The following is a 22,252-nucleotide window of genomic DNA, read 5'->3' as shown; positions in this document are numbered from 1 at the left end:
CATAGGAATAAATTAAAAAAATTTACATTAAGTAACATGCGGTGTTTATAAGATATGCCCAAACAATAACAAATTTATTCCTTTTTATCATATATATATATATGTATTATATAAGCTCCTTGTTTTTTATAAAAATGTTCCAGTGCTTAAAAATTTATTTATATATGTTTTTGCGCGTAAAACATAAATTATTAAATATATTTTGGTAATTTACGTAGTTTTAAATGAAGTGTAAAAAATGACCAAACAATTAAAGGTTTATTATATCACATACTTATTATGTATAATCATATATAGTAGTAACAACTTTTTTCATTACAAAAAAGCATTTAATGGATATACATAGCGAAAAAAATATTTATAGAATTATTCATAAGCACACACTATATATTTTTTAATATATAGAAATTTTATAAATGTTATTGATAGTAAATGTATATTAATTTTCCCTTTGTTGTTATAGTATATATACAATATAATGTGGGATAATATTGTTTATTATTATTGTTACTTGGTCTTGTTTTTTTTCTTTATTTGTTCTTAAATAGGATTTTATATACATACATGCAAATTTACAATTATATAAAAGTATATATAAAAAACATATATATGTTGCTTTCAAATGATAGGGATGCACAATTACAAAATAGTATTTCAAGTATCACAAATATATATTAGTATACATGAAAATGCAATATTAACATGATAAAGCTAACTTTTAAAATATAATATTTTCAAATAAATATTTACATACTATAGTATTTCTTTTAACATACTGTTAGTACTATAAGTTTGTATTTAAATTATCATCGCTTAAAGAAAAAATAAAATAAAAAATCATAATCATTTTTGATATGCACATTTATTGTTTTTCACTATTACATATGCATACATATAATGGTGAAATTTGAATGATAAATATGTATATTTTTGTATTTTTATTTTAGGTATATGCTTTATTTACATTAACCTAAATTTTATTTAGGTTAATGTAAATGGAAATAGTTTGAAAAATGCTATTGTTTTATTTAATTTGAAAAAATACGATTAGAAAATATTTCGTTGTAATATAATTTAATATGCAATTAACAATTATCCTTTTACATAGAAGTTCTATTAATTACTTAAAAGGTATTTTTTAAAGTAAAGTATATGCATAACATATGTTTGTATATACTCTCTATATATGTACATACGCATATATTCATTTATTTCAGTAATATAGTTATATACATATATTATATTAAGTGTGTAATAGTTGAGACATACTAAAAATATAGAGAATATTCTTATTCGAAAATTTAAAGCCTTGAAGTGCATTTTTTTTGAATAATAAAGATAAGGAATAACTTTATAACGTCAATAATATTTGTATTGCTTTCTGTTTTGTGTATACACCAAAAATAAAATTCGGCGTTTCATTAAAAAAATAATATTTTAAAAATGAATTAAGCAATAACAATATAATAAAATATGTTACGAGCTCGCTATTTGTACATATAACTTTGGAGTTATAAAAGTAAGAAGAAAAATATAGACGTTTTTATTATAAAAAAATAAATAACATTTGGGATATATAACGTTCATATACAAGTTTTTACTTAGATATACACCGCCATATTATATGATTATGCACATTTCATGTATTATTTTTTAAAATACGAAAATTATTTTTGCATATTAAATTTTTAAAAATCATAAAAAATAAAATAATGAATTATTTTTAAATATTTGTAAATTAATTCGTGTAAATTATATTTTTTCATTATTCCTATAAATCATCATGTATTTTTAATGTTTCATCTTTTAAAAATAATTCTGTAACACAAATTTTTATTCTATAAAAATTGTTACAAAATATAAGAAAATTTTTAATTTATATTTTTCTATAAACGCAATATGCATGAAAATTTATAGAAATTCTTTTAAACCGAATTAATTTAAAAAAAGGCAATCGAATTGTGTATTTCAAAATATAATGTGGGATTTGATAAACATTGCATCATGTACGCATTTAAGTTGTCATAGACTTATTAAAGGTTAACAAAATGTATGCAACTTATTAAGTGAGATATATATTTTAGATAATGAAAAAGTGATTAAATGAATATGGGAATGAAGGGTATGCGGAGGATAAATAAGTGAAAGTAAACATGTATACATAACATAAAATATGTATATATATTTCTTATTATACATAGATTAACGTTTCTTTTTATTGTGCATTATAAGTGAAGGTATATATCAAAATCTATATATTACAATGAAGAAATTTTTTTATTAAAAACATGATAAATATTATTGGAAAAAAAAGAAAAATGATTAATTTCTTTAGTTTCCCATTAAAAATGAATGTGATAACACGGAAGAAATGTGTTGATGTTTGGAATAGAAAACATGCAGGATTTAGCTCAAAAAAAATATGTATGTTGAACATAAAAACGATTAAGGATATGAAGAAAATGATATGCTATATTGAAAATATATATTCCAATGGTAATAACGAAAAAAAGGATAGTTATGAAGCATATTTTGGAAATAATGATGTAATTGGATTTTTATATAAAGATAGTAACTTTGAAAAAATATATAATGAATGGAACAAATTTCATTTCAAAAACAAATCAGAAGTAGAAAGGGAAGAAAACGCAATAAATGGAAATAAGGATCCTAATTATGATAACAACACCTGTAAACATCTGAGTTATGTCTTTCAATTATGCTCAAATGAAAATGGTGAAATAAGTATTATGAAAAAAAACATAATTGGCATTTACATTCCTGAAAATATAAATATTAATTCTATAAACGCAAATTATTTTTATATTTTTAAAAATTTAAAGGATTTAATGGATGGAAAAATTATTTATGAATTATACCTTATTTTGCCAAATTGTGTATTCCTATTGTCATTTATTAATATTTTCAAGGAGTTGATTTATTATGAAAAGATCATTGAATTTATTGAAATGAAAGAGAGAAAAATAGGGAAAAAGGAAAGTATAAAAAAAATAATTAAAAATAATATACTAAGACGGGTTTATAAATATCGAAAAAATACTCTAAAAGGAGAAATGAAAAATGCCTTGGAAAAAGTATTTTCGCAAAAAAAATATATTAAAATAATATACGAAGACTCAGTTGAGTTGTCTTCTTTTTTATATAAATTTTTAAAAATAAATTTATTTAATATTATAGATTTGCACCATTTATATCATAATATATTATCTATGTATGAGCTTAAAATTTTAAAAAATAGTATTTATCAAGTGATTAGTATATTGTTTCCGGATATATATAATAAAACAATATTTTATGAATATAAACAATTTCCTAGTATGGATGAAAAATATCGGATTGGAATAAATATGAATGGATATAAAAAAAGGAAAAAATACCAAGAAAAACAAAAAAAATATTTAGAATTAGGAAAAGGTGATCCTTCAAATGTTAATAAGAAATATAATAAACCTTTTCAATGTAAGAAACAAATTATGTCTGTATATAAGTGTGCTGATAATAATAACGAATTACTAAATTATGAAAAGCAACTAGTACACATTTTATACATATTTCCATGCACACACAAATTGCTTTCTAAATATAAAGATTTGGAAGGATATAACATTTGTTATAAAATGAATGAATTAATAGAAAAATATATATCATTGTTTACTTTCCGAAATAAAATTTTATGTATGAAAAGCGCAAAATTATTTTATAACGATAATATTATAAAAAAGCATATAAATGAAGCTAGTAGTACCGAATTTTATCAAAATAATTATGAGAAATATAATGATAAACTTATTACTTCATTGTACAATAAATTAAATATAAATGAAGAAATAATATATAATCACCACTTGACTATAGGGAGTAACTTATATGCATATATATATGAGAAAAATAAATGTACAAAAAATATAATATTCCGTTTTAATTTAAACTCTAAAAATATTTCTTTTAAAAATATTTTATCACAGAAATATTGTTCTATATATGATAAAAATAATAGAAGAATCAGTATTTACAAAAATTTATTAAAAAATGTAAATAATAACATTTTTTCAAACGCATCACCCACACTTGTAAATAGAAATAAAACAATTTATAATTATAAAAATAATATATTAGTAGGATATTTAAATGATAAGGAAAATGATTTTCATTTTTTTGATGACAAAAATATTGGTGATGTTGTTTTGTGCAATATACGTGATATTTCTTCATGTGGGAAATATTTGTATTTAGAGCGATTTGACAAACAAAATTTAATTTTTCATTTTCGAAAAAAAAAATACGTTAATTTGGAAAGAAATTACGATTACGATGATATTAATAAGCTGGACAGAGATATGTTAAAAGAAATTACATAGAAAAAAAGGAAGAATATATAATCGTATTTTTTTTCATGAGATGTGAATTTGTTTTATATATGTCTAGTTTCATATTATTTTTATATACCATTAAGATAATTTTTTGAGCATTTTGTTTTATTATTAAAAAGTTGTAACATATTTTATATGTATATTATTACCGACATATAATGATGCTCCTTTTATTTAGAATATAAATTATATCTTTGTTTTGTTGTTTTTCTTTTATAATTTGTTTAGTATTTGCTGTTTTTTGCGGTTAATAATGATGGTTTAATCAAAATAATAAATATACGAAAAAAATGCATACACACATATATATGTGAAGTAGTAAAATTTACTTGTGGATTTGTTTATGTATTTTATTATTAAAGCATAACATACTCAGACAAAAAAAATAAAATAATAAATATACACATAAATGCGCATTGGTTGAATAATATTATAATTGGATAAAAAACGAAATAAGTTGAATTACAATAATAAAAAACAAAAGAAGATGGCACAAAATTATATAATTAAATTCATTCCATTTTGGTTATAGATTTTTTATGAAGTACATGTTTGGTATAAAATAATGTCAAATAAATTTTTAGAATACACAAAAATAGGAATATATATTACATATATGATGTTTATTGATTGTTTGGTAAAATGATATGGCTTAATTTCATAAGACACTAATATTATAGTAAAATAAATATACTTAATTTTATTATATACTATATATTAAATGTGGTATTGGTGTGAAAAAACTGAAATAAAATTTAAAATCAATATGGTTTAAAATTGGGTTTCAATTGTTTTATATAACGCAATATAATATAACATCATGCGGGTAAATATTTATGCGCGTCTAAATTATAAATATCCCTTTTATATTTCGTTGATTTTTTTGGAAATATCGTTTTGGACATTTTCCTTGTTATACTTATCTTTATTTTGAAAGTTCATTTTACTTTTTTAAATATCAAATACATCGTCGTCCAAACCAATATCTTGCTGGAAATCATTGTCATTAATGGATGGATCATCGTTATTAAAATGTTCACTGGAATAATTATTATTGGGATATGCGTTTGTATTATCATTTGGATAATTGCCCATATTGTTGTTAAAAGTATCATATGTACGTGGACCAAATATTTGATCTAACAATCTATTACTTAAAAAAAATCCACAGCCATAAATAAAGCTTTCATAAAAAGTATTTAACAGTCCTCCACCAAATCTAGATATTTGATTATTCCCATATTGTTGATTTTGAAGGTTATTTGGCATAGAATTATATTGTGTTACATTTCTATGCAGGTTTTTTCGTACACCCCTCTTTGGTGTATTGTTATTCATAAATCTAGAAAATTTTCTCTTAAAAATAAACATTTTATTAAACAAAATGAGCATTTATACCAAAAAAAATATATACATATATAGAAAAAGAATCAACAATTCATTATAGTATATATTTGAAGCAAAATTATATTTAAAAAAAACAATAGTTCCTTATTTTTTTTATATTTAAATTCACTGAAAAGGATTAAAATATTATTGATTCATTTTTTCCCAAGTAAACATTTTAAAATAAAAAAAAAATTAAATGGCTATAAAAACTTGTGTTATTTTATTGTTTATTTAATTATATACAATACTTTTGATTAAGCAGAGCATTAATTTGTAGAAAAAATCAAAGGATTTTTTTTAATCCTTTTTCTTTGATTATTTAATGAATAAAAAAATATGTAAATTTTTTTAAAGAAATGTTTGAAAAAAATGTCAATTATTTGTGGTAAAAATTTTGTTTATTAATATATTCATATAACTGAAGCTCATAGATACAAGAAAAATTTACGTATTGGGAACAAGTGAATTATGCACTAAAATACATATTTGCTGTATAAATATATTAATAAACGTATAAAAATTTGATTGCGTTTAGGCTATATATTATATTTTTAATCTTTGCTTTTTCCCCATTTTGTGTAGATAATTTAAAATTTGGTCTATGGATAAATAAATATAAATATTTTTCTCTAACTTTTTGGAAATAAAATTGGTAACAAAATAGGCACAAAAAGCATATTTTTTTATTAGTGTAATAAATATTCATTTTTAAGTTGCTATTTTCCAAATTATAAGTTTGTGAAGAGCCACCAATTCTTCCCGTTTCATCTCTTTTTTAATAAAATATATAAGAAAATAAAAATTTTAAATAAAAAATGAAACAAAAAAATGAGTAAAACCGAATAGATTATTAGTAATAAGTAAATGGTAAAAATACACATCATATAACACATGTTCATTTTACTTTGTTTATGGCTAATTTTATTTGAGTTCATTGTATTGTGAATAAATGCATAAGCATAATTAAAACCTGATGATATTAATGATGTTATTTATAAACACTAATATTTTGTGAAAATTTATGATATATATATTTTTATTTTCCACAATATATTTTTAACCATTTTTAATTATACACAACGATAACATATTCGATTATCTATATAGAACTCAACATAAAATGAACAAACGTATATATATGCATGATTAATAAAAGAACTATTTTAATAGTAGCACATTTAAAGAAACCCCAATATACAATATTCATGCTAATATATTTATATATATAATTGACTTGATGTAGATACTTGAATATATACATTTTTGCATAAATAAAGGAAAGTGATTGTATTTCAAATGATATACAATAGGGGAAAAAGGATAAATAAGAAAAAAAATGATACAATATTTGTATAATGGATATTTGTATAAATCATCTTTATAATAGGCAAATAAACAAAAATCTATTGCAGGATGTATTTTACAAGCTTGAAAATTTTGATAATGAAAAATTTTTATGTTTCGATGTAAATTCAAGTGGGAATTTATTGGTAGCATCCACAAAAACTTCTCTGTATTTTTTTAACATATTGTCTGGAACTTTGCTAGTTCAATATAATTATTACAATGAAAAAGATAATGAAGGAAACTTAAAAATAGATATTCCCAAGGATGTTAATTGTGTAAATAATAATGAATGTAATAAAAAAACAGATGGTGAAGAAGATATATTAGTCAAAGAAACCTCCAAATATGATCATGACAAAGAATGTGATAACAATGACGGAGTTTCTCAAAAGGCAGAGAAAAAACTTGAAAATGAGGAAATTTGTAACAATGATAAAATTATTATAAATAGTGAAAATTCAAATAATGAAGATCCTTCAGTAAATGAGGTAAATCCAATGAACAAGAAAAGGTTTACGAATGAAGAAATTTTAAAAAGTGGTGATTTAAAAAATGGCAATATTTGTGATAATGACGAGAATTTTGTTTGTGTCGATAAAAATGCTTATGAAAAATCAAATGATATAAATGATGAAAATATAATTAACAATATAAATAAAGATGATGAAAATGTGAAAAAGTGTAGCCAACTTTCAGTGGATAATGATTGTCCTATTAATGATTATTCTTTAAAAATAAATAATAAAAGAAAGCATGCTTCGTTAAAGGAACAAAAAATTAAGAAAGTAAAAAAACGCTCAAAGCAAACTGACAAACATGGAAATAGGCTAGGAGATAATCCAAATAATACCAAAGGGAAACATAATGATATAGGTACTAATAAGAAAAATACAGAAGATAATTTGAAAGATGAAAATTATTATATTAAAAAAATCCAATTTATTAAAAATGATGAATATTTGCTATGTATATCGAATAGATATTTGTACATATATAAAATTTGCAACTATCCAATTACTAGAATAATATGTATTGATTTGTTATATTTATGTATTGGAATTGAAACCATTATTTCTGAGAAATTGTTTTTTCCGTGTTTTTTTTCGGAGTATTTTTATTTTTTATATAAAGAAAATGAAAATAAAGGGCCCCCAAATGACGCCAATAATGGTTCAAATGATGATATAAATAAACGCAAAGATAATTTTGATAAATTGAAAAATAGTGATGAAATAAAAACAAATTTGGAATATAATAATGATGTAAGTAGTAATGATACAATAGGAGAGATGAGTCATTCAAAATTATTTGAAAAATATTACGATATTTACAAAAATCTAAGTATTAAAACAGTTAGAAATTTTGAGATACACGATATTAAGTGTATAAATATAAAAAAAAAAATATATATAGATAAAAATAATGAAAAAAGGACAATATATATAATAGATACAATTTTATGTTTAAAAGAACAAATACCATATATATCAAGAATGTATGTTGAAAAAAAAAAAATTAATATTAATAAGAATGATATAAATAATAGACACATAAACAATTTTATTATTGACATAAATCAGACATTTCCATTAGTTTCTCTTGGTCAAATGAATGCTACATTTCAAGAGAATGTAGGAGAAGGTAATTTAAACACGAAGAAGGATATCGTTTGTACAAAAAGTAAATTGAAAGTTAAAAAATTATCTTCAAAAGGATTAATAAAAAATATAGATGATAGTCAAGAAAATGAAATAATTGAAAATGAGGAAGGAAAAGATAACGAAAGGGAAGGAACCATCGTTTCGGAACCTCAAATAGACGATAATAAAAATTATATATGCAACTTTGATGGATATGTAGAAAAGTGTAATGGAGAGCACGGAAGTATGAATAAATGTGAAAAAGTGGAAAAACCAGAAAATTGTGATATAAATATGGATAATACCAAAGATGAGTATATGCATTTCATTATGTTTTATGAAAATTATGAAAAAAATCGTAAATATGTAAAAAAGTTAAAGAATACTTGTTTTTCTATATGTCTTTATAAAAAAAAATGTAAGAGGCGATTTAAAGAATTACCAACAACATTAAATATTTATGGCAATTTAGATAATATTTTAAAAGAATATATTGATAATGAAAATAATTTAAAAACCGAAGAAACGAAAATATTTAAAAAATATAATGGTTATTATTTATTTGATTATTCTGAAATGGGAAAAAATGACTACTTTAAATACCCATGCGATTTATTAAAAAATAACAATATTTTTAAAAATATTAAAAGGTATGAAAACTTAGATAAAAACAAATATTATATATTTGTAGGCACTCATTCATTTATACTAGTTTTTGAATTACGATATATAAAGAATAGTAATATTAAAGAAGCAAATGGAAGGAAAAAAAATAATATTTTGAGTAATGATAATGTGTATGAACAAATTGAAAATATATCAAGTGAAGTATATAAAGAATATAATAATTTTATTAAAAATGTGGGATTAACTATTTATGAAAGGCATTTAAAATTAAAATATTTATTTAAGATATATTTAGGAATAGTAACACCATTAGAAATTGTTATGAGAGAAAAGGGGAATATGATATGTGTTAGAACTTCAGATAAAGTTTTTTTGTATAAAATTAATTACAAATATAATATTGAATGCTCTTTGCCGATTAAAAATAAGGAGCATATATCATGTACTGATAAAATTGAGAAAGATGATAATAAAAGGGAAGAATCAATTATAAATATAAAAAAAAATGATATAAACAAGGTGGATGACCAAATAAATAATGACAAAATTGAGAAGCGTATATATAGTTATATTGATAAAATGCGTTTATATCACACAATTTACAATCCTATTCAAAAAGAAGTGCATGAAGTATGCTGTTTTAGTGGAGATATACATCAATCCTATTTATTAGTAATATCATTAAAGTCAGGATTATACACCTTATATATTTATAACTTAAAAAATATGGACTTTCAAAATGCTGTTAAAGTAAATATTTCTGCATATAAAGGATTTAAAACTATAAAATGGGTTAAATGTTATGACATGCTAGTTTCTTTATCTAATGCAGGTAATAATATTTTAGTTTTAAAAAATAAGCATTTAAATAATTGGAGCTTTTTTATGTCTGATTTTGAATTAATAGACTCAAATATCGAGGTTATTGAAGAAGATAATGAATTTGACGCAATAGAAATTGCAGAGCCAAAATATGCAAATTTGGAGGATAATATATGGAAATATATTATTATTTATTTAAATATATTTATAAAAAATAAAATATGCATACAAAATTTAGTACATCCGTCTTGTTCCTTTCCTACATTATATACGGGATATTATAAGAATAGTCCAAGATATTTTTTTTATGAATCATCTTATGATTTTTCAAAAGGAAATATCATTTGCTTCAATACTGACATGTTTACAGGAGAAAGGGATAAAAAAAAAGAAAAACAACAAAAAAAAAATTTTGAAATAAAAAACAATTGGGAGCATTTTATAAATGCAGAAAATGAAAAAATATATAGTGTGAAAGAAAATACAAATGATTTAACAATTGTAGATAACTCTAGCACAGTGCAACTGCTTGCCCCATCTTCTATGTATTATTTATATTACAAAAATATAATAAATTTTTCAATATAATGTAAAATTGCAGATTTAAGACAATTCTTTATTAATATTGAGAAGGAATATATAATTCATTTGCTTACAATTTTTTAGGTGTAATACAATTACATATGTAACAAAAAAGTATGTGCATATATAAGTAAATATTTATAATCCCCTTGATATATGCATATTTTGCATTGTTTTATGTCATTTACAATTATTTCACCAGTTATTTATTAAACATTCATTAATTTAACCATATCCAATTTAATTATGTTTTAATTTTCATGCTTATATTAAAATATTTGCGCAAAGTTCCTTTGGAATGAATGTGTATATATTCCCTTATGATTTATACAGTTTTTAGTATATTATCTAAACTTTCTTTAATATTACATTGGTTTTAACAAAAACACAATTTAAAAATTTTTTAATACAAATGTACAAATACCTTTGTTATGCATTTAATTTTACATATTTATTTTCGTTTTATATTACTTTTTGTAGTTTTTATAAGGAAATTGTTTTAGATAAATATATACGCATAGTATATATTTATATTTTCCTTGGGATTTTTATATATGTAAAAGTTTAAAAATTTAACGCCAATTAGAGGAATATGAGTGTCCCATTTTTATTAAAAAAATAATAATACAAAAAAAAACACCACGTTTTATTATGAAAAATGAAAAAAATAAATTATGAAACATGGGTATATATATATTTCCATTGCTCGTACACAGGAAACAAAGGTTTATATGACACTAAACAATTAATAGGTTAATATTTTACATTGTCAATAAATGTTTTGCATTTCAAATAACCATGTTCAATTGGTTTTGTTATTATTAATATATATTATGTCTTTTTAGGAGCATTTAAATTGAGTTTTCATTATAAATTTTGTATACTATGTCATTTTTATATTACAAAGTTCCCCTTTTTTTTCTCAATGATATTTCGCTTACTGATAATGTCTAGAAATTAATGACTGGATGGTTATATGTTATGCTGGATTTTATAACATTGAATAAGTGGGTATTCTCGATGGCAGCTGCTATCCTTTCTTTATCATTTAATTGCTTATTAATGGAATGCTCAGAATTATGTGATCCTGGGTATACATAAATATTAGTTTTAAATATATTTGGTAAAGAAAACTGTAATTTAATATTTATCATTAATCCAATAAGTGTTGCTAAGGAGCAATTTGGTATTGTTGGAGTAAAATAAACAGTAACTGTTTTTTCTTCACGATTTATATTAATATTTTTTTTTTCTATTATTTTTAAATTTTCCAATGTATAAGAATACTCAGGGTCTTTTATGTCTTTTAATAAATCAAAAATTTCATCCACACTTATTTCATTTTCTTCGTAATGTAAGTCACACAAATCGCTTGAATTATATATATTGTCCTTAATTACTTGTTCGTTTATTGCATCCTTTTTTTCATCCGTATTTGTGTTATATAATATAGGGTTTTCATTTTCAGGTTTATAAGCATTCATTATATTATGCATATATAATATATGATAATTTGGGGGAGACAATTAAAAAAATATAGGAACAAAATAATTGCTTATTTCTTTAAAAAATAATTCATGGTATATACATAAATGCTAATTAGCTAATTTATATGTATATTATTCACAGAGTTTTATATAATACGAAATTTGCGAATCTTCATAAAATTAAAAGTTTTTTTTCTTTTCTTCATTTAGTTATTTATTTATAAAATATTTATATAAAACAAATATATTATCCACTATAATAATATTATTTATTTTAAACTCATCAATTTATAATTTAGTGCAAAGATGGAATAAGGAAATAAATATATATAAGCAGAATTTACGATATATATTATACAAATCGTGGATTTTTAAGAGAAAGGGGAAAATTGTCCCACAAAAAATATGTATGCAGTTTATACTAATTTGAATTTACTAAAAAATAAAGTAATAATAGTTCATAAAGCATATAACTTAGTATATATGCTATAATAAAGTACGAAAAAATTATAAAATATCATATATATGAATAAATGTTAATAAATTATAACACTGAATTAAAAAATATAATCACATATAATTATATCACAAATATTTTAAAACAGTAAAAAAATATATAGAAACTGCAAGGAAATATATGATAATATGCTTGTTTTAAAGTTGTATAATGATTATATTTCTATAAAATTACTATAAAATGTGCGTCTTACAAATATACAAATTTGTGTTTTTTATTGCATGTATATTTATGACAACCAGCAAATGGCTATCAGACGGCTTATTTATTAATCTATATATTTTGGCGCATATTATGCGTGTGGACATTTCTGGCATTTTATTTATATTTCCACTTTTGTTCATTTATGAATTTACTGATTTAATTTTATTTTGTATGCATTTGATTATACCCATTTCATAACTAGCAACGTAATTATCAGGGATCATCTTAAAATGATGATATTTCATAATGATAGAAAGTATATGCTTATATTGAAAAAAATCTGGATTGCAGTTCTTTATTAAGTAATCGAGTTTTTCTAAATTATAAAAATGTAAATCTAAATATTGATCGTAATATTTAACTTCATTAGACAAATATATATAATAAAAATTGTGTCTCGAGTTATTGGCTGAATTTTTTAAATCATTATAAAATTTCATATATATTGTATTTTGTATTGTTGCATTATTATTTTTATTTAGATAATTTTCAATTTCTTTTTCAAAGTATTTTATATTTTGTATTATAGAATTAGATATTGTCGAAAAAAAATATTTTAATGTATTTATTATGAAAAGTTCTGGTGTATAATTATCTTCATATTGGTTACTGTGTGTTGTGAATATTTCAGTTTTCCCATGTTTGTTATTTAAAGGTGCTACTATGCGTTTATAATAATTATTATGTGATAATAGAGTATTTCCATTTTTGGCTGTAGACATATACTTATTATTTTCTTGGGATTTATAATTACTATTGCTTGCTTGGTTTTTAATGTTTTTAGAACTGCTTATTATAGGAATAATTTCCTTTTTGATATTATATATAATTTCTATATTGTTTAAATTAAATATATAATTAATTAAATTCCAAAGTAAATAATGAATAATAATAGATGTAACTCCTTCACAAGAAAACATTAATTTTCTTTTCCCATCATTTAATATATTTAAATATAAATTCATATATTCGTTTAAATTCATTTTAAAGTTTTTATTTTTTAAATTTAAGTCATCATTTGTTTTTTTTTTTTTCTCTTTTTCATTATTGTAACTATCATTGATTATTTTTAATACTTCTTTTATATAGTTACTACTGTCGATAATTCCAAACAAAGAATCACAATATATTAAAATTCGTAGCTCCTCTACAATTTTTAATTTATCATTTAAAAATGAAATGAAGATATTATTTTTATCTTTACTAATTGGTTTGCAATTTGAATTTTCTTCCTTTATATGTTCATAGTTATCACAGGTATCATTTACTTTTTTTTCTGTAATTACACTGTTTTGATAATTATTATTTTCTTCATTTATTGAAACATATATTTTGATTATGTCTTCTTTTAATTTTGATATTAAACAATATAATGATTCTATAGATACAATTTTTTCAGAAATAGCATATGTCGAAGTAGAACTATAAATTTTAGAATAATTATTTAAACGGAAAAGATATTTTTTATTATCTGCAATGTTATTTCTATTAAAATTGTCTACATTACATTGCGGTTTGGGGAAATTACTTTTATTTATATTAAGATTTTTAAGGTTGCATATATTTTGTTCATTTTTAATTTCATCATTATAATAAGTTAAGAAGGTATATAGTTCTTTATATTTTTCTTGTCTTTTTATAATAAAATATATACTATTTAATCCAATTCTTTCATTGCAGTGTTTCGGATCGACTATGAGTTCATCAATTGTTTCCTTTTTCATGAAGTAATAACATAACATATATATATACAAATCAATTGTTTTAAAAATATTATTATGAATTTCATCTTTTAAACTGGGTAATAATTCATTAAGTTCAAGGTATTTCTGAAGTACGGATATTAGCATATTTGTAGAGTATGATGAAACTATGTCAAAATTAACAATTTCAAAATTTTTCATACTGTATATTTTGTTTTTATCATTTGTTAAATTATGTAGGTTCTCTTTTTTTTCTTCTTCATTATTATCGACTTTATTTTGTTCACTTTTCTTTTCGATTGTTTGTTCCCAAATGTTCGTATCGCTAGGTTGATATGTGTTCCGTTTTTCTAGAGTAATGTTGTCAGAAGGTTTTCCAAAAGATACTTGATTAGTAATATTATTTTCTGAATAACTAATGTAATTTATTTCTCCTTCCAAGGGATCGTTTAATATGTTATATGAGGAAAGATCTTCTTCTAATGTTTCGAAATTAAAATTCATTAATGGGTTTTCCGAAAAAGGAATATTTAAAAAATTATTAAATATTTTTTTATAAAATGATATGACACTAGAAAATTTATTTTTTTTCTTTAAAATAGACTGATTTCTTATAGTTGGTATTCTTACCCAGGTATCATTATTAATAGCATTGTTTAATTTTCGAATATTCATGGAAAGTATTTTTGAAAAATTATTTTTAATATTTTTTTCTATTTCTTTAAAGATTATATTGCTTTCTATCATGCTATAAAAAATATCTATGTTTTCCTTTTCAAAGATATTTATACGTGGAAATTCGTTGAGAAAGTATTCTTTCAATGTGTTTTTCAAGTTTTTGTTTTCCTCTTTTTCGTTTTTATTTGTTATACTATTATTTAGAATCGTATTTGTATCGTTCAATCCGCATGTTTCTTCGTTAGAATTATGATTTTTGGTGTGTTCGTGATGTTTTGGGTGGGTTGAATTTAATTCATATTTTCTCAAATTGTATATGCATTTATTTGAGCAATCATTTTCAAAAAGAAAAGAATGAATACAAAAAATAATAGTAATAACTATAAATCCTAGTACATAATTGAAATCAAAATTGTCGAATTGTATATTTTCAACAATTGTTTTTATTACTTTTTCTATATTTTTCAAAAATTTTTTTTTTGAATTTATGAATTTATTTGCACATTTCCTAGAAAAATTAGCATATTCTTCACAGTATTCATATTTAGTCATTTTGTCCATTAGATAATTTTCTATCTGATCTTTTATATTTGAATATTTGTCTAAAAATGAGTAGTTATTATTTCTATTGTTACACTCATCATTATTATTCATAAACATGATGTATGATGTTGAAATATACGAATTTATATTTTTGGAAAATTGTGAACAAATTGAATTATGTTTTTTATTTTTATGAAAATTTAATATATCATAGAAATTAAAACGAAGATCATCAGTATTATCTTTTTTGTCTCGTCCTGTTTTTTCCTTCTGAATTTTATGATCATACGTTGTCTTATCGTGTAACATTTCGCAGTTATTATATTTATGGTCATTACATTTTATAGAATTTATATCGTGATATATTTTAATGGAATTTTGTGTGGAAGGATTTTCATAATTGATAGGAATAACTTTTTCTTTATTTTCATCCAAATTCATTTTATTATCGCTTTCATTATTATTTATTAATTTTGATGCATAATTTTTGTAGCAACTTAATAAAAATATTATGATAAAATCATATTTGTTAAGGATATCAAATGTGATTTCATAAACTTTGACCATTGAGATATATCTATCTTTTTCATTTAATTTATGAACTAATTCATTTAAAGGAATAAACAACAAATTATCTTCATCTTCTTTTTGATTTATCTCGTTTTCAAATACATTATTTGTACTAATAGTTTCTGATGAATGTAGTGTTTTCCTTTGCTTGTTTATTTCATATTTATCAGTGCGTGCATTTTGTGTATCGTTGTTATTATGTACATTTTTAAATGTTTTCATATTTTTCAAGGCATCAATATATTTTAATTCTGTATCACTTGAATTTTTATTTATTTTATGTATATCTTCTTTTGATGCCCTTTCCATTAATATTATTTTGTTAGTATTTTCCGATATAGGAATATTTTTTAATTCACTGTCAGCTGTTTTTATGGATTTGTCATTTAAAAACATAATTTCTTCTTTTAGTTCCTCATTAGATATTTCTCTTTTTTCCATATCTCTGTTTCTGGTTCTTTTTTTTTCTTCTTCATTTTGTGAAAGGATGGTTTTAAAAGCATTTTTTTTGTTTTGTATAATTACAAATGATAGAATAACTTGTTTTGAAATTTTCCGAAAACACTGATATACATAACCTAATAAATTCTCAATAAAATTTGAAGATTTTGATTTATAAATCAAGTAATAAATTTTGAATGAAACTTGTATTTGTATTTCCAAGTTTTTTTTAGAATTATTTGAAAACAAAAACTCAATGAAGTTTGTTTGGTTTTTTTGTTTTAATCTATTTAGGTATTCTGAAGACATTTTTTCTTTTAATACACGTATGCAATTAATATTTTTTAACAATTTAATATTATCATTTATTAAATTAGACATCTCGTGATATACTAAAGATGCATACTCATAATTTTTTTTTAAAATGGTTCTAAAAATGATCTTATCAAAAATAGAAATAATATAAATAATTAAAATAACTGAATTAATTTTTTGATTTTTTTTTTTTTTTTTAACCAATTCTATTATGTTTAAGATCTCTTTATATTTGTTATCTTGTATCACTTTTAATTCATTCATATTATCGACAACTAAATCGTTAATATTCGATATGTGATTTTCTATCTCTCTGATTTTAACTGAGTTTATAAGATAATCTTTATATCTTTTTTCCAATTTTTTATATATTACAGTTTCAATTTCTTTTCTGATCGAATTTAAATTGTTTATAATTTTCAAAACTTCGTCTACATCATATATATTAGTAACTTTGGCATATTCTTGCTCAAAAACAAATTTTTCTCTTTCTTCGTAAGTCCGTTTTTTATCCATACATTTTGAAAACAAATAATCATGGACATTAAGATTGCATGTTTCATTTAATACATATAATTTTGTCTCTTTATCTTGATTATCTTTCTTATTTTTGTTAATTATTTCTTTTTCCCTTTTGCCATATTTATCATTTTTTTTTTTAGAATTTTCTACAGTGTTATTCTTTTTGTTTATATTTACAGAAAGGTCTGTGACGTTATTGGTTTGATATGTTTCTTTGGGTGGAGAATTCTGTGAATATTTTTTTTTATGTTCCTTTGCGTCATGGTTAGAAAAAAAATAGAATTCGTTTCCTGTGAGATGATTTATGCTATTTGTTGTGTCAAAAATTAACACATGGTCATCTTGTTTTTCTTTAACTTCCATTGTTTTGGATTTATATTTTCTATATATAATATCACATTATCTATTTTATTAATTTTTTTTTCACAAAAAAAATATATAGTATAGATGCATATGCATAAGTTGGGTAAGTGATTTTACATTACATTTGTAATTTCTGGAAATATATGACAAAAAAAATCAATATAATAATATAGAGTGGTGTATGTGTGTATATGTTTCCTTTTGGGAAAATATACCTCTTAATTGATAGAAGAAAAAATCAGTACCCTAGCTATCCAAAAATGTGATATTTTAACTAGGAAATTTATATTTTCCTATTTTATTATAAAGGTTTCCTTTTTTGCTATGCTAATATTATTTTTATATTATTTTATTTTACGTATATACTTTATTTTAAAGAGCTTTGGGCGGTTATTGGTGATAATAATAAGAAATCCGTTTAGAGGGATGCATACAAATGATCCACGAGTATTTCCTCTGTATTTGATATACCAAGTAATGTTAAGAAAAAAAAAAAATTTAAGAAACAAAAATACTTATACGTATATTTATGCATTAGTAAATATGATAAAAATAAACTTGTGTGCTTAAGAATAAAGAAATGAACAATTAAGAAAAATATTATATATTGGTATGATTGCATATTTAAATAAGGTAGCTCCAAAAATAAACATTTTTTTTCACGCAAAATTTATGGAAAAAAATAAAAATATATTATTTTAAAAACTTCCAGATTGTTACAATATTAAATTTATATATACTTTTTTTCTTAAATTTTTATATGATTTAATTTTTAATATATATTTATTTATTAAAAAACATAAAGTGTATTTGAAAGGAATTAGTAAATAAATGTTTTACAAAATTCGATAAATCAAAGTGTGCTAAATTTACGTACATAAAGATTGTCGTTGTGTTAGTCAAGAAAGCATTGTGTGGAAGTAAAATATTTGATATAATCAAGAAGGGAGATTCAAGCAAAACTGAAATATATAAATGCAGCATATATGCGTTATGTCTTATTATTTTATTTTTACCCTCGCCATTTTAAACATTGAACTTTTATGTTTGTTACTTCCAATAACAAATGTTTCAGAAAATAGATAAAAGAAAGCAATTCATACACAAATTTAATAAATAAATATTTAGGAAAATTATATATATATATTTTGCTAAGAATATTGTATGCTGTTAACCAATTGCGCTACTTTTATATTAATTTTTGTTTCATTATAATTTATTTGTTTTATTCAATACTTTTTCAAATATAGAACTAAATTGATTTTGTTATAATGAAACGATTTTACTTAAAGGCAAGCGCCCTCTTATTTATGTTTGTATCTTTTTGGAATGAAATAAAATCTGCTGTAATATAATAAAGCCTAACATTTATATTTAGTGACATAAATATATATATGTGCATATAAACTACAAAGTTAATATGCATATTTTGTTTTAAATCTTGTTACATTTTTAATTTATATTTTAACAGAAAAATGATAATAATGAAGCAGGGGTTAACACAACCTCTAATATGCCTAAACAGGAACTAGACGAAGTTTATCTGGAATTTGTCGAATATGATTTAAATAGAGATGGTAACTTATATATATAATAAAAAACGGCCGAATTAATTACGTAACATGATTATAATTATTAAAAGCAATGAACATGTACAATTGTAAATATATATGTTATAAAATTTTATATTCGTGCAAATGCCATAATAAAGGGTATATCAATGTATTTATACATAAAGTGATGAGGATATTAACATTCTTCATCTTAAAAATAAATTAATATATATGATTTAAAACAATTTGATAAAAGAAAAGAAATTCGGGAACGTTTTTAATTGATATATACATGCAGCATAAATAAGTACATTATAAATATTTTTGCTGTTTGTTTATTCTCAAATTTTTTAAAGGCTTAATTGACGCAGAGGAAATTATATCAGTTTTAAAATATATGAAAAAATCAGATTTCATAAATTTTTTTACAAAAGTCGATTTAGACTCATCAGGAACAAGTAACAATAATTTTATTATTTAGTATATATACTGCATGTATATTTTCTCTCATAATATTGCTTTGTAACGTTTCCTATGTTTATTATTTTTTTAATTTCGTTTTATTAGTTTCGCTTAATGAATATATGATATTCATAAATTCAAACTAAACTGTCCATCCTAATAATAAAGGTTTCTAAATATCGGAAGATTAAAATGAATGGAAACAACTATATAGTTAATTTTGAAGATTTTCTAGACAATTTTATTACAGATACTTAATTTGAATTGCATTTTCCGTTTAAATCGTTATATATACTAATATATATATGCTTATCTTTATATGAACTATTGTGCATAGTTTACATGATATTAAAACTTTTAATATTGGTAATGGGGAAAATAATTTTCATTTAATAGATTTATAAATCCCATTTTTTTTATTATTTATTGTTATTTCATTATTTTGATTTTTATACTTTTGCCCCTTTTATTAACTCTTTAAATTGTAAATATACAATTATTTTTTGCAAAATGGGAAGATTACAAAGAAGTCTGTTAAATAGTAAATCTATTTATATATATATATATACTAAAAATTGTTTCGTCCACATAAGTATCTATAAATTGAAAATAGTATAGCTAATGAATATGTATATTACGATATCACTATGCAAGTAATATAATATAAGCGATTTATGGGAGCCCTCATAGAATTTATAATTATTTAGTGCCAATTTTGTTAATATTATTTTTGCTAATTTATTAAATTAAATGGAACAATACGAAAGACATAATATATGAGAGTAAAGTTATATTTTAAATTTTGCTAAAAATATTTAAAAATCCAAGCATCAAACTATCTAGATATCACAAACCAATTTACGAAAATTAAAATTTTAACATGAATAGGTTTAATCACTTTAAAAATAAAACACACAATCCTATGCACATGAAATACCCAATTTTTAATCGTTATATCAAAATAATTATTATATATTAGAGAAATCAAATTTAAGTATATTAAATCATTTAATAATAACGTATAAATAAAATAATTTATGTTTAAAAATTTCATAAATCAAGTAAAGAAATTATTTTAGGAAAATTCATTTATTTAAAAAAGTATTATTAATAGTGTTTTTATTTTAGTTATATATTATTTATTAAATTTATGAATTAATTATTTATATTACATACGAATAAATCCTTGATAAACATTTTTTTAAAGTATTTAAAAGGAAAATTTAAAAAGATTTTCATAAAATAAAAATTTCCGATGAACCGGAATCGAACCGGTGACCAACAGATAACCATTACAACTACAGTCTGCCGCTCTACCAACTGAGCTATCATCGGTATGTTTTATAATGGTAAATGTTATATTAATATAATTTCAAAATAATAATTATATACTTGTTTTCCTTTAAAAAAGGCATATTAAAAAATAAATGAACTAAAGAATTTTTCCTTGTATTAAATGAAAATTTTTATGTTTTTTAACTAAATAAAAAAAATGTTTATTATGAATTATTTAAATTCTTGATGTACATATTTTTTTTTAAATATCAAGATGTTAACATTTTTTTACTATGATTACAATACCCTTAAAATTTAAATATGGTAAAAATTGTATATATTGGTTTAAATTATTAAATATATGAATAAAGTTATATATTTATATAAATTGGAAAACACAATATTATATAAGGGATTGTAAATGCATTCTTTTAATAATATACAATTTCTTTGTTATAAGATGAGGGCGGCTAGCTCAAGTGGTAGAGCGCTCGCTTAGCATGCGAGAGGTACGGGGATCGATACCCCGGTCGTCCATGTTTTTCTTCATTAAAAAAAACATTATTTTAACATAATGTTTTCAATAAAAAAATATATGAGATATAGTAATGAATTATTATGAAAATGGTGAATTGACGCTTTAACCATTAAAAAACAAATTAAAATTTTTATATTTTTTAACATGTTTTATTAATAAATTGTTCATTTTTATATGGAAATTATTTATTAATTGTTTAAATGTTAATTGGGAAATACAAATAAAACATTTAATGGGAATTATATATATTTTTTTATAAAAATATATTTAATAGGATATGCTA

General features: G+C 21.5%; 6 protein-coding genes and 2 non-coding genes across 8 annotated transcripts; 4 read left to right on the top strand and 4 right to left on the bottom strand.

Moving 5' to 3' along the window:
• Window positions 1–2,318: 2,318 nt before the first annotated feature.
• On the top strand, window positions 2,319–4,379 carry PBANKA_0801100 (conserved Plasmodium protein, unknown function; the record flags this gene model as incomplete). The annotated part of the gene is made up of 1 exon (XM_034564156.1): window positions 2,319–4,379. The coding sequence occupies one exon, from the start codon at window positions 2,319–2,321 to the stop codon at window positions 4,377–4,379; it is 2,061 nt and encodes a 686-aa protein (XP_034420981.1).
• Window positions 4,380–5,342: 963 nt separating this feature from the next.
• On the bottom strand, window positions 5,343–5,783 carry PBANKA_0801000 (conserved Plasmodium protein, unknown function; the record flags this gene model as incomplete). Its single annotated transcript, XM_034564155.1, has 1 exon — window positions 5,343–5,783. The coding sequence occupies one exon, from the start codon at window positions 5,781–5,783 to the stop codon at window positions 5,343–5,345; it is 441 nt and encodes a 146-aa protein (XP_034420980.1).
• A 1,352-nt stretch (window positions 5,784–7,135) lies between these two features.
• PBANKA_0800900 (conserved Plasmodium protein, unknown function) lies at window positions 7,136–10,804 on the top strand (the record flags this gene model as incomplete). Its single annotated transcript, XM_034564154.1, has 1 exon — window positions 7,136–10,804. The coding sequence occupies one exon, from the start codon at window positions 7,136–7,138 to the stop codon at window positions 10,802–10,804; it is 3,669 nt and encodes a 1,222-aa protein (XP_034420979.1).
• Window positions 10,805–11,748: 944 nt separating this feature from the next.
• On the bottom strand, window positions 11,749–12,282 carry PBANKA_0800800 (cytosolic iron-sulfur assembly component 2, putative; the record flags this gene model as incomplete). The annotated part of the gene is made up of 1 exon (XM_034564153.1): window positions 11,749–12,282. The coding sequence occupies one exon, from the start codon at window positions 12,280–12,282 to the stop codon at window positions 11,749–11,751; it is 534 nt and encodes a 177-aa protein (XP_034420978.1).
• Window positions 12,283–13,146: 864 nt separating this feature from the next.
• PBANKA_0800700 (conserved Plasmodium protein, unknown function) lies at window positions 13,147–18,141 on the bottom strand (the record flags this gene model as incomplete). The annotated part of the gene is made up of 1 exon (XM_034564151.1): window positions 13,147–18,141. One exon carries the CDS (start codon window positions 18,139–18,141, stop codon window positions 13,147–13,149), a length of 4,995 nt encoding a protein of 1,664 aa, XP_034420977.1.
• Window positions 18,142–19,412: 1,271 nt separating this feature from the next.
• On the top strand, window positions 19,413–20,302 carry PBANKA_0800600 (centrin, putative; the record flags this gene model as incomplete). Its single annotated transcript, XM_034564150.1, has 4 exons — window positions 19,413–19,487; window positions 19,613–19,718; window positions 20,051–20,152; window positions 20,262–20,302. 4 exons carry the CDS (start codon window positions 19,413–19,415, stop codon window positions 20,300–20,302), a joined length of 324 nt encoding a protein of 107 aa, XP_034420976.1.
• Window positions 20,303–21,407: 1,105 nt separating this feature from the next.
• On the bottom strand, window positions 21,408–21,491 carry PBANKA_0800561. Its single transcript has one exon. It is a non-coding gene; the product is annotated as a tRNA-Tyr (tRNA).
• Window positions 21,492–21,895: 404 nt separating this feature from the next.
• PBANKA_0800541 lies at window positions 21,896–21,968 on the top strand. The gene has a single exon. It is a non-coding gene; the product is annotated as a tRNA-Ala (tRNA).
• The last annotated feature ends 284 nt before the right edge of the window (window positions 21,969–22,252 follow it).

This window comes from Plasmodium berghei (assembly GCF_900002375.2).
Source record: "Plasmodium berghei ANKA genome assembly, chromosome: 8".
In the NCBI taxonomy this organism is placed as follows: Eukaryota; Apicomplexa; class Aconoidasida; order Haemosporida; family Plasmodiidae; genus Plasmodium; species Plasmodium berghei.
Note: the sequence above shows the minus strand (reverse complement) of the source record. Positions and strands in the feature narration are given on the sequence as shown.